This window comes from Pelodiscus sinensis, chromosome 5 (genome assembly GCF_052426305.1).
Source record: "Pelodiscus sinensis isolate ZL-2025 chromosome 5, ASM5242630v1, whole genome shotgun sequence".
In the NCBI taxonomy this organism is placed as follows: domain Eukaryota; kingdom Metazoa; phylum Chordata; order Testudines; family Trionychidae; genus Pelodiscus; species Pelodiscus sinensis.
The window spans coordinates 20,748,137-20,760,556 of record NC_143056.1 but is presented as its reverse complement, the minus strand read 5'-3'; the positions used below and the strand labels follow the sequence as shown (position 1 = coordinate 20,760,556).

The 12,420-nt window shown below is 41.1% G+C and overlaps 1 protein-coding gene across 3 annotated transcripts in view; it reads right to left on the bottom strand.

Moving 5' to 3' along the window:
- Positions 1 to 12,420, bottom strand: part of LOC102454878 (exocyst complex component 3-like) — a 70,577-nt gene that overhangs the window by 20,175 nt on the left and 37,982 nt on the right. For all 3 annotated transcript variants that reach the window (XM_075926507.2, XM_075926504.2, XM_006120046.5), the window contains exons 5-8: positions 10,509 to 10,609; positions 7,664 to 7,756; positions 6,369 to 6,501; positions 354 to 464 (exon numbers count right to left, since the gene is read on the bottom strand). In XM_075926507.2, coding sequence (XP_075782622.2) covers positions 354 to 464; positions 6,369 to 6,501; positions 7,664 to 7,756; positions 10,509 to 10,609 — 438 coding nt within the window. The remainder of the gene's footprint in view (positions 1 to 353; positions 465 to 6,368; positions 6,502 to 7,663; positions 7,757 to 10,508; positions 10,610 to 12,420) is intronic.

Sequence of the window (12,420 nt, the reverse complement as noted above, 5' to 3'; positions counted from 1 at the left end):
GCATTAAAGAGTATGAGGGTTTCAGATACTATGGTAATGGGGGCCTTGTAAGTGCTTAGCTAGACAGATTACTACCGGGGTGGAGGGGAACCACCTTTTAAGATAGTCCAACCCTCCCATCTCCCAGGCTACCCATTCATTTCTTGGTTTCTCTGCTAAAATCACAAGAGTTGTAATAGTTGTTTCTGTGGTATTGACACCTGTCTTTTAGGAACTTGACTGAGACCATTAAGTCCTCTTCTAAATCATTTTGGGCTAACTGGGAGTATTGTTTACCTTTGAAATACTTAGCTATCCCAACACCCAATGGCATGGTTTGTGGTGATTTTTCTTAGTAATATCTTACTTCTTACCTCATAGGTCTGTGTATTTTTCATCTCAAACCCTGAAAAACTTAACTGTAAAAAGTTGAGAAATGTGTTCAAATCACTATAATCTTTTCTGAAGTGATTCTTCAGTACCACCTGAGGAACAGGAAATAACCGAGGTCAATGGGCCATTTAGATTCACCACAGAGCTGATTTGTAGACATCATTTCTGTTTGCTTCATCCACTTTTAGATGTGGATTCATTCACATGCTGCAGCATTTTCTTTTTATTCCTTTGTTTCAAATTATAAGCAAAACAATGAAAGCAGTAAACAATTAAAACCCAAAATAGACTACATTAACATGTTACACCCCAACACTGGAAGACCTCAGACTGTGAAAAAGACAATGAGGGTGAGATAATACCTTTTATTGGACCAACTTCTGATAATGAGAGAGACAAGCTTTTGAGCTTACACAGAGCTCTTCTTCAAAGTCTGGGAAACTAATTCAAAGTGTCACAGATAAATACAAGATAGAACAGATTGTTCAGCATAAATAGTTAAAACACATTTCAAGGAACCATTCAAGGTGAAGTGGCCCATTAACCCCTCCAACTAGAGGAAGGAGGGATGGGAAAGAGCCCTTTTTAAATACTGGCATCACATTAGCTATCTTCCAGTCATTAGGTACAGAAGCTGATTTAAAGGTAGGTTTCAAACCACAGTTAATAGTTCTGCAATTTCACATTTGAGTTCTTTTAGAACTCTCGGGTGAATGCCATCTGGTCCTGGTGACTTGTTACTGTTAAGTTTATCAATTTGTTCAAAATCTCCTCTAATGACACCTCAATCTGTGACAATACTTCAGATTTGTCACCTATAAAGAATGACTCAGGTCTGGAAATCTCCCTAATATCCTCTGCCAAGAAGACTGAAGCAAATAATTCATTTAGTTTCTCCGCAATTACCTTATTGTCTTTGAGTCTCCTTTAGCATCTTGCTCATCCAGAGGCCCCACTGATTGGTTAGCAGGATTCCTGCTTCTGATATACTTAAAAACATTTTGCTATTACTTTTTTATTTTTTTGGCTAGCTGTTCTTCAAACTCCTGTTTGGCTTACATTATAATATCTTTACAATTATTTTGACAGAGTCTATGCTCCTTTCTATATTCCTCATTAGGATTTAACTTCCACTTTTTAAATGATGCCTTTTTATCTGTAACTACTTTTTACTTGGTTGTTAAGCCACAGTGGCAGTTTTTGGGTTCTCTTACTGTGTTTTTTAATTTGAGATATATATTTAAGTTGGGCCTTTATAATGCTGTCTTTGAAAAGTCTCCATGCAGCTTACAGGGATTTTACTTTTGGCACTGTACCTTTTAATTTCTGTTTAACTAACCGCCTCATTTTTGTGTAGCTCCCCTTTCTGAAATTAAATGCCACAGTGTTGGGCTACTGAAGTGTTTTTCCCATCTCAGGGATGTTAAATTTTATTTTATTATGGTCACTATTTCCAGGCGGTCCAGTTATATTTATATCTTGAACCAAGTCCTATGTTCCATTGAGGACTAAATCAAGAATCACTTCTCCTCTTGTGGGTTCCAGAACCAGCTGCTCCAAGAAGCAGTCATTTAAGGTATCAAGAAACTTTATTTCTGCATCCCATCCTGAGTACACCCTGACGTGTAACCAGTCAATATGGGGATAGTTGAAATCCTCCACTATTACTGAGCTTTTTATTTGTATAGCCTCTCTAATCTTCCTTAGCATTTCACAGTCACCATCACTATCCTGGTCAGATGGTTGATAATATATTCGTACTGCTATATTCTTATTATTAGAGTATGAAATTACTACTCATAGAGATTCTATGGAACATTTTGGTTCATTTAAGATTTTTACACTTCATTTGATTCTACATTTTCTTTCATGTATAGTGCCACTCCCCCACCAACATGACCTGTTCTGTCATCCTGATACATTTTGTACTCTGTTATGACTGTCCCATTGATTGTCCTTATTCCACCTAGTTTCTGTGATGCTTATTATATCAATATCCTCCTTAAATACAAGGCACTCTAGTTCACCCATCTTATTTTTTAGACTTCTAGCAAAATGTTGAGTATAAACATTTTAAAAATTTGTTCCTGTTTAGCTGTCTGCCATTTCCTGATGTGTTTAAATGGCACTCTTTTTCATTTGATTGTTTCTCATCTGTTAAACATCACATGTTAAACATTACATTTAGCCAGTTAACCACTTAACCTGACTCCAATGGGTGGCGAGGGTCTGGCTGGGCTTAAACCCCCCCCCCCCACACACACACACACCTGCACCATGGTGGAGGGCTGCTGCAGCCTGTTCAGGCTTGCTGTGCTGCAGGCTGCTCCAGTCAGGCTGAAACGAGCCTGCCACAGGTAGGGGCTGCTTGGGCCAGGCTGGTCCCTTCAAGCTGCAGGCCCCTGCTCCATGCCATGGGCTGGGAGGTGTTTCAGCCCAGCCAAAGCCATCACACCACGGCTGCTCCATACCACAGGCTGGGGGCTGCTCTGGCTGGGCAGGGCTCACTCTTCTATGCTGCATGGCATGGCAGGCCTAGCTAGACTGGAGAGCCCCCACCCTCTGGGGTGCAGCACAGAGGGCCCAGCTGGGCTGGAGTGCCCCTTGCCCATGGCATAGTGGGCTCGGCTGAGCTAGAGTAGCTGCCTGCCCACAGCGGGTGGGGGGCTGCTCCAGCCCAGCCATACTGCCAGTTAACTGGTTAAATGGTTAGCCAGTTACATCCCTAATCCTTACATTGACTACTTCATGGAAAAAGTAACTGTGAAATTCCTAAACACCCCATCCACCACAATCTCCCCACCACCAAGAAGCTGTTCAGTCCTGGAAATCTATTCACCAAGTAGTGATCAAACCGGCTTCATTGTACTCCTCAACCATGACTGTGTTAACAAGCCAAACCAACAATTCTCAGACACCACCTACCATGAAGAATTCAAAGACCCGCACTTTACAATCTACCCAGGAATTTAAGGATGTCATTAAATCATTCCGCAAACAAGTTCAGCAGAAACTCTACAATTTCATTTCCTGTAAATGCAACCCAGCAACCTTCTACATGCATTGCAAGATACATAAGCAAAGGAACGCAGGCAGACCCATGGTGTCTAGCCATGGCACTAAAGAAATATAAACTACCCTCAAACCACACAAAGAGCAAGCCTCCTCCAGGGCACAACTCATTTCCTTCACAAACCCCACAACATTAACAACCCCTGTGAACATCATCTTTACAACTGTGGATTTCACCTCCCTGTACACTAAGGGTATGTCTACACTACAGCGTTATTTCAAAATATCTAATTTCAAAATAGTTATTTCGAAATAACTTATTTCAAAATAACGCATCTACACACAAAATGCATTTTGAAATAGCTTTTTGCTATTTTGAAATAGCACGTCCACACTGATTGGACGCTGAATCGCATTTAAGGCCAGCCAGAACTGGTTCCGGCAGGGCATCAAATCAGAAGTTACCTTGTGGCCAGGGCGGCCAGCAGGGCACCCTGGGAAGGGCTGAAGGCCCCCTATTTTGAAATAAGCGTCTACACAGCGCTTATTTCAAAATAGCAATTTCAAAATTGGGGCTATTCCTCGTAGAATGAGGTTTATCAATTTCAAACTAAGCCCTCCGCTATTTCGAATTAATTTCAAAATAGTAGTTGGCTTGTGTAGATGCTAGGAAAGTTATTTGAAATAATGGCTGTTATTTAAAAATAACTTTGCTGTGTAGACAAACCCTAACATGCCTCACAATGCATCTGACAAAGTGGTTTTTACCTACAAAAGCTTACGTTCAAATCTGTTAATTTTAAGTTGCCACAGGACTCCTCATAGTTTTGCAGATTGAGGGTGTGTCTAGACTACAGGGTTTTGTCGACAAAAGAGGATTTTTGTCGACAAAACTATACCTGCGTCTACACTACCGCTAAGTTCTGTCGACATAACGTCGACAGAACTCAGCAGTTTTGTCGATGCTGGTAAACCTCATTTTACAAGGCATAACGACTTTTGTTGACAGAGTTCTGTAGACAGAAGGTGTTATTGCATCTAGGGTTGTGTCTAGACTACAGGGTTTTGTCGACAAAGCAGCTTGCTTTGTCGACAGAACTGAATGTAGTCTAGACGCTCTTTGTCAAAACTTCTGTCGACAAAAGCCTGTAGTCTAGACGTACCCATAGATTAACACAGCTACCCCTCTGAGATGAAGAAAACTGTAATCTACAGCAAAACATTCACCTACAATTACAAACTTAGAGCAGCCCAGCTCTACTGACACATCTGGACTGCTGTAAAAGCAGTTGTGTGGCTGTGATATGCCGATGAGAGAGAGAGAGAGAGAGAGCTCTCCCATCACTATAAGAAAATCAGCTCACTAAGTGGACACAAGCACTTATGCTGGCAAAACTTATGTCACTCAGGCGGGTGGTTTTTTTCACATCCAGGAGCAACAAAAGTTTTGCCAAAATAAGTGTTATTGCTTCAGATACCGCAGAATATGCTCAGAGAAGAGCATCCCTAATTATATACACCTTAATACACTCAAAACCAGCTCTGGGTATGGATTTTTCACATAGCTGAGCAATGTAGTTATACGGATGTTGGTTTGTCATGTAGACCTGCCCTGAAAAAATTTCCCAATTCAAAAGAAGAGCTCTGTGTAAGCTTGGCATTTTGTCTTTCTCACCTTCAGAAACTGATCCAATAAAAGATATTACCTCACCTGCCTTGTCTCTCTGATACCCCGGAACCAGCACAGCTATAACAACACTCAATCAGACTGGAAACAGACAGCCTGTCAGTGAGCGACAGCTATATCAGTGGGGCTACGTAGGCTGTGTCCACACAGTTTAGGATCACAGGAACTGCAAAACTGAATCAGCTCTGTAGTTCATCTAGTCCAGCATCCTATCTCCAAGAATGGTGAGCAGCAGGTGCTTCAGAGGAACCCTGCAGCAGGCATATGTGAGATAATCTGCCCTCCATATTAAGTCTCATCCTGGTCTCTATGGGCAAATTGCGCAGCTTATTTCAAGTGTATTTCAAAATAGCTTATTTTGAAATTTGGTGCTGTCTACACAGTGCCAAATTTCAAAATAGAGCATTATTCTGAAATGTCCCTTAATCCTCGTGGAACGAGGTTTATAGGGACTTTGGAATAGCAAGCCCATTATTTTGAAATAGCTTTTGAAATAACAGGCTTGTTTAAAAGATGCGGAATAGCTATTTCAGGATACCAGAAGTATCCCAAAATAGTGCCGCAGTGTAGACATACCCTAACAGTCAGAGACTGACTTGATGCCTCAAGCATGAGGATTAAAATCTCTTCCCAAATTTTGTTTCCAACAGCTATTATAACTCTGGATTTTCTAGATAAATGTCTAGGTGCTTTTGGAATCTTATTAAATTCTTGGCTCCATTGACTTCCTGTGGCAATGAGTTCCAGAGTCTAATTATGCATGATTGAGAAAAGTGTTACATTAATTTTGAATTTGCCACCTTTCATTGTCACCAGATGACTCATAATTCAAGAATGAGGGAACATAGAGAACAGAAGCTCTCGATCTACCTTCTCTTTACCTAGATTAACCCAGGGCAGATATACACACAGGTTTGACAGCCATCTGATATGTTTGCAGTGGTCTTCATCTTAGGGAAGAAGTGGACAGTACACCAAAGATAAATGGCATCACATTATTTAACTTTGTTCATTGAGAAATTCTTAGCCACTAGAAATCAATATTTTTCGTTTCGGCTCTTGGGACTAGGCAGCCATAAACACATGTTTAGTAATAGCAGTAAGGATTATGACTCCAAAAAAGTGGAGTATTAGAATCTTGAATGATTAAATAGACAGAAGGTCCAAGATACAGATCTAAAACGTATCAGTTCATCTGTCCCACAGACAAAGCCCTACATCACCCCCAGTATCAGGATAGGAATATGTGCCTAACAGCATGAAAACCTCATTAAATGTTAACACTGGTCTCACATACCTTGGCTTCAGAAGCAATTGCCTGCAGAAAAAGTTTTCTACTCTGTTCTTCTGTCCCATCTATAAATTCCTTCACCTTAGTGTCAGTTTCAGCACTAGCGCTGTAGATGTAGGTAAGCTTATACCAAGCAGCTCTATCAAATAAAAACAAAACACAAAACAAAAAGTCACACAGGGCCATACTTTCAGGTCATGGTCTTTTTTAAGATCTGATCCTGCTCCCATTAAAGTAAATGGGATTTTTTTAAATAGCTGAAGATTGTTCCCGTCTTAATGACATCACTGGCTGATGTGCATATATTTTGTGTGCTCTCATTAATGTGTGCAACTTTACACAAATGCCACTTGTACATGCAACTCAAACTTTAAATGGGATTTGCAAGTGCAAATCTGCCATTTTCCCAAATGAGAGGACACAAAAAATAGCACACAAACAGAGTGCATGTTTAAGAAGCTTGCAGATAAATGGAGACTGGATATTTCAAATGCAAATTGAATGGTGCTATACATTCAAAAGACCGCCAAAGTTTACAATAAAAAAATATAAACATGCACAATCAGAGCATTCTTCAGGTCTACATAACCATGCAAGTCCTAGGTTAATGGGGGTCACAAATCAGAAATTATCATTTTTATTTTCTACTCAGTGGCGCCAACATAAATCTTCAGTTTAGGATTCACACTGTTTGCAACATATCATGGGATCCTTGGCATCATTGTTAGCGACATATCTTAGCACATATATTATAAATGAAAAAATTACTTGCACATAATGACCAATTCAAAAATTAAAGTAAACACTATGACTACTTTTGGGGCTAGAGTTTTTTGGCTGGTTCCAGCTCTTCCTCAGGTAATCTTATAAAGAAAAACCACTAGAGAGGTTTTCACCACTGGCACAAGCACTACTGAAGTGAGCATTTTGGTGCCTAGAACCTCCTCTCTCCTTTTATTCTTTGTTGCTTCCTGTTCCTTTTAGAAAAGAAAAAGGTCAAATGTAGGGTGTTCATGCAGGGTGGTTTGATCCGGCAAAGCACTTAAGCTCTTGCTTAACTTTAGGCACTCAAGTAGTCTCATTGACTTCAGCCAGAGCTAGATGAGGCCCATAAAGCAGAAAATACACTTCACCTCACATGCATCTGATGAAGTGGGTCTTTGCCCATGGAAGCTTATGCTCCAATATATCTGTTAGTTTATAAGGTGCCACAGGACTTCTCGTGTTCTTGCAGATTCAGACTAACATGGCTACCCCCTGATACATTTTACCTCACATGCCACCCTGGTCTGTTTTCTCACCTGAAAATGCAGCAGTTCTCAAGTATTTGCAAATTGCTGCACATCACAGAAAAAGTGTCAACTTGGAGAAGGCTTCTTGTTTCATTTTTATAACTAGGTAAAACAAAGTGATAAAGACACGTTTAAATAGAACAGTCCATAACACTTCTGACATTACAGAATCAGCTACCTTGGCAGTAAACAGACCAAAGATTCCATTATTACTTTGAGTCTTCCCATGCATAGTTTTACTCTTTTAGGAGCTTTATATAATAAGAAAAACATATAATCCCTGCCCTAAATAGCTTAGGAGGGGTAGGGAAGTAGTACTGTAATAAGACTGGGCGTATACTCATCTTAAGTATGTGTCATCAAAATAGTTCTGGGGATTTTGTGTGTTTATTTTTTAAAACACTTGCTCTTTGTAAGTGACAAAGCAAAAAGGATGGAGCATTTCCAGAAGCCACAATGTGCATGAGTAATCAGTAAAATCTGGTGACTGCCTTGAGCGCTCAAAGGCCTCAGATACATGGGTCTCATTCTTGCACTTAATTCCTTCCCTCTGCTAATTTAAAGGGACTCTGAACTTTAAAAGAAACAAAATCACAGCCCTCTGAAAATATTTTGCCTGCAAGTAGCTTCAAGTACTAGCGCCCAGCCCTGCTCCTTCTGCCCAAGCTTCACACTTGGCAATTCTGTCCGCAGCCCTCCCTGACACCCATTCCCAACTTCTGACACACAGATGCTATGGATGCCTGCCCTATTTTTTAAAATATTAACATTTGTTATAAATAGGGTGACCACATGTCCTGTTTTTAAAGGGACAGCCCCATATTTAACACCTCCCCCCCCCAGGTGTCTTGACTTTTTCTTTAAAAAGGGCCAATTGTCCCATATTTTCTATCTCCCACCCCTCCATTAGTACTGGTTAGTCCCACTGCAGCCCCTGCTGTGTGCCAGCTCTTGGCCACCAGGATCCAAGCCTCCCCCATCCCTATCCAGTTTCTGGTTGGCACAGCCGTGAGCTGCAATGAACTATGTGTCTCCTCTGCTACTAGCCCTTTATGTTCTCCTTCTCTTGCTGTCCTCTCCTGCACAGTACCAATGTACTAGAGGTGTGCAGGGGTGTGAGTGTATGTAACCCCTCCCCATGTGTGTGTGGGAAGGTGGGTGGATGTGTCACTCCTCCCTTTGTGGACTGTAAAGCCTTTAAAGAGAAGGTAAGTAGAAATAATCCAACTACACATTACTTCTTTTTAACAAAGTCTCCATCAACTTGATGTTAGTTTGAATGTTTGTACGATAGATTGCTGTTGAAGTCATTTGAATGCAAGTAATTTTACCAGGTGTCCTGTATTCAGTATTGGGTGTTGGCACTCTGTTCACCCTCCAGTTTGAAATGGGGAGCCAAGCAGAACACCAAGTTATAAATGTTATAAATGTATTGTTTGATAAATGTGTAATCAGAAGCGTCACACCATTTAATAAAAATCACCATAACGAATGCACCCTAAGTAAAGAGACTTGCTGTGCAGTATGGTGAGAGCCTGTTAAATAGAGAGACATGATTATTATATTAATGTAGAATGTGTTTTTTTTAAAGCTCACTGTTGCACTGATTATTGTATTGTTACATGGCAAGAATTTGTAGATCTGTAAAAAAGAAAAAGAAAGAAAGCTCTTTCTTTCAAGTGTGAAAGGGATAAGAGAAGTTAGTGTCCTCTGCTTTTAGTAACTAAGGGTCTGTCTGCGCTGCACCCTTACCTCGAAATAAGCTATGCAGTTTGCGCTACACAAATTGTGTAGCTTATTTCAATCTAATGCCAAATAGTTTGTTTTGAAATTTGGCACAGTCTGCACAGCATCCCATTTCAAAATAAACTGTTATTCCAAAATATCCCTTAATTCTCATGGAATGAAGGTTACAGGGACACAGGAATAGTGCGCCCGTTATTTCAAAATCTATTTTGAAATAATGGGTGTGCTGAAAAGACGCAGACTAGCTATTTCGGGATACTTCTAGTATCCCAAAATAGCACCGCAGTCTAGATGTAGCCTAAGAGTGGGGAAAGAGTCTTCAGTCCTAGCAGTTAGGAAAGAGAGTTAAAAAAAATAATCTTACTGGTAATTTAGTGAGAGCCTTATTCTGTGTCTGATCCCAAATCCATTCAACTCAATAAGAGTCTTTCCATTGACTTCAGAGGTCATGGGGCAGGACCTTCAGACCCCCAAATGTGCCAGCATGTCTGATCTGGGCACTAATAGGTGTGAAATATCCTGTTCTATCCTTTTCTAGAATAAATGTTGATCCAAGTACTTAAGTAAACCTAAAAAGACCAGGGGAATAAAAACTCCAAAAAAGGGAATGAAACTTGAGTCTGGCATGAAATATTTAATATTCAGCTCTCAAAGGCCTGGTCAACACTAGAACAAGCAGGTCAGCTTAAAGTACCCCATCCAGCTACTCGAAATGTGTAGCTGGATTCGGCTTACCAGAAGCCGAGCCACCACAACGTCTACACTGCAGGAGACCTCCGGGAACACACGTTCCTATCGGCTTCCCTTACTTCTTGCAGAATGAGGAGTAAAAGAAGCTGGCGGGTGGTGTCTTGAGCATTCGATTTGGGGGTCTACACTAGACCCACCAAATTGAACACTAGAAAAATCGACCTCCAGAGGGTCGATCTCCTCCATAGTGTAGATGTACCCAAAGAGAGCAGCCCCTGTTTTAGCAGCTTGATCAGAACTTGCTGTAAAATGGGGAAACAAAAGGTTCAGACATACAAAAAGTCACCAATAAGTCTTCCAGCATTTCTTCTTTCTTTTACTTACTAAAAGTCAATTCAGAAACAGACGGGCTTCTTACCTACACAGAAACTGCAGAAGTTCTTCCAAACATCCTGCTTCCACCTTGTCTCTTATGGTGTCACTGATATGCTGGACTGCCTCTGACCTCCCTGTTAACACCTGCCAATTTAAGTAGTGAGAGAAAATTCCAAAGTTATTCACATTTTTTTTAGGTGCACGTGATTTCTCCCATCTCTTTCGCCTTTGAAAGTCCCTTCATCTTCTTAGGGAATGATTTAGTTCCTACTTTTAAAAATCCTCAGGTGAATAAAAATCCTGTCTGCTTGGATCAAGAGATGGATACCCAGACACCAAGGCTATGTCTAGACTGCAGGCTTCTTTCGAAAGAGGCTCTTTCGAAAGCATCTTTCGAAAGAGCCTCTTTCGAAAGATCGCGTCTAGACTGCACGGAGAAATTTCGAAAAAGCGGCTTGCTTTTTCGAAAGAGAGCACCCAGCGAGTCTGGATGCTCTCTTTCGAAGACGGCCTCTTTACATTGAAGAACGTCTTCTTTCGAAAGAGGAGCTTTCGAAAGAAGGCTTTCTTCCTCGTGAAATGAGGTTTACCGCCATCGAAAGAAAAGTCGCGTTCTTTCGAAATAATTTCGAAAGAACGCGGCTTGAGTCTGGACGCAGGGGAAGTTTTTTCGGGAAAAGGCTACTTTTCCCGAAAAAACCCCTGAGTGTGGACACGGCCCTAGGGAGTAGTATTTTACTCCACAAATGCCACAGCTGAAGTGAGCAGGACCTGTGCAGTAAGGAACCGCTCAGTGCAAACAAGAGTGGCAGAATCCTGCCCCATGTTTGGGTGTTACTACTAATACTGAGCCACAGGGCCCAATTCACCAATGTTTGGCAGTTGTGAAAATATCTTCATTTCTGTAGGGACTGCCAGCAATTTTAGCATGACTTTGTACTTGAATAGATATGACTATATAGAGAAATGCTACCTTTGACCATAGAAAGGTGCCTATGTAAAAACTTATGCAGCCAGCCAGTATTCCTGCAGTGAAATGCCTATTTCAACAGACAGGCAGGATCTGTCTCATGTCATAAGATAATAGAGTCCTGGCAAGCTGCTCATGCTACTTCCCCCTGACGCCACCTTATAGTTTCAGTGGTGGGCCAAGCTGGGCACTTAGTTTCTTCCGGCCAGAAGGATGAAAATTAGTCTCTGGATTGACATGAACAGGTGGTAACTTAACACTACTAACTGCTCTGTGGAAATGGAGCCTTGCTGTAGAAAGGGACCAGATGGAAAAAAGGAGAGACACAGAATAATATCCTGTGCTCTGCCAGCGAGCTGACTAGTGTCAGAGAAATAGATGATGACTCACATAGTGAGTGGGAGTTTCCATGCACTCGCCACAATAAACATATCAGTTCAGCAAAAAAGGAGGAAGGAAACACATTCCCCTAATCTGAGCACAAGACACATACTGTGAAAATATTGATGGTCAGTTCATCTTTAGACATAAAGAAAATGAAATTGCAGGAGTAATATTTTCATGATCTTACATAACGTGCAATATATGCATGATCGTCAGCATCATATTTATATACCTACGTGCCCCAAGAAGGGATCAGGTCCCTGTTATGCTAGGCACTATACAAACACAGAACAAAAAGAAGCTGAGTACCATTTGCAGGCTCTCACATTTATACAGCACTTTTCATTACAAAAGAAATCCCAAAGCCCTCTCCAAACAGCACCAACTATATGCATCGTGGAAATGCAGCCTGATCTGTCAGTTGTTAATCAGTGTACAGTAACACTGTGTACCAGTGTAGGACAGAAAGTAAAGAATGCCTTACTCAATTGATATGTGCAGAATGGTCGCTTGGAATCACAGTCCACCTGAGTCTGGAACTTGACCAGGACATCAAGTTGCAAAGCAGTGTCTCTTGGAAGAAGTGGCACACCGCATTCAA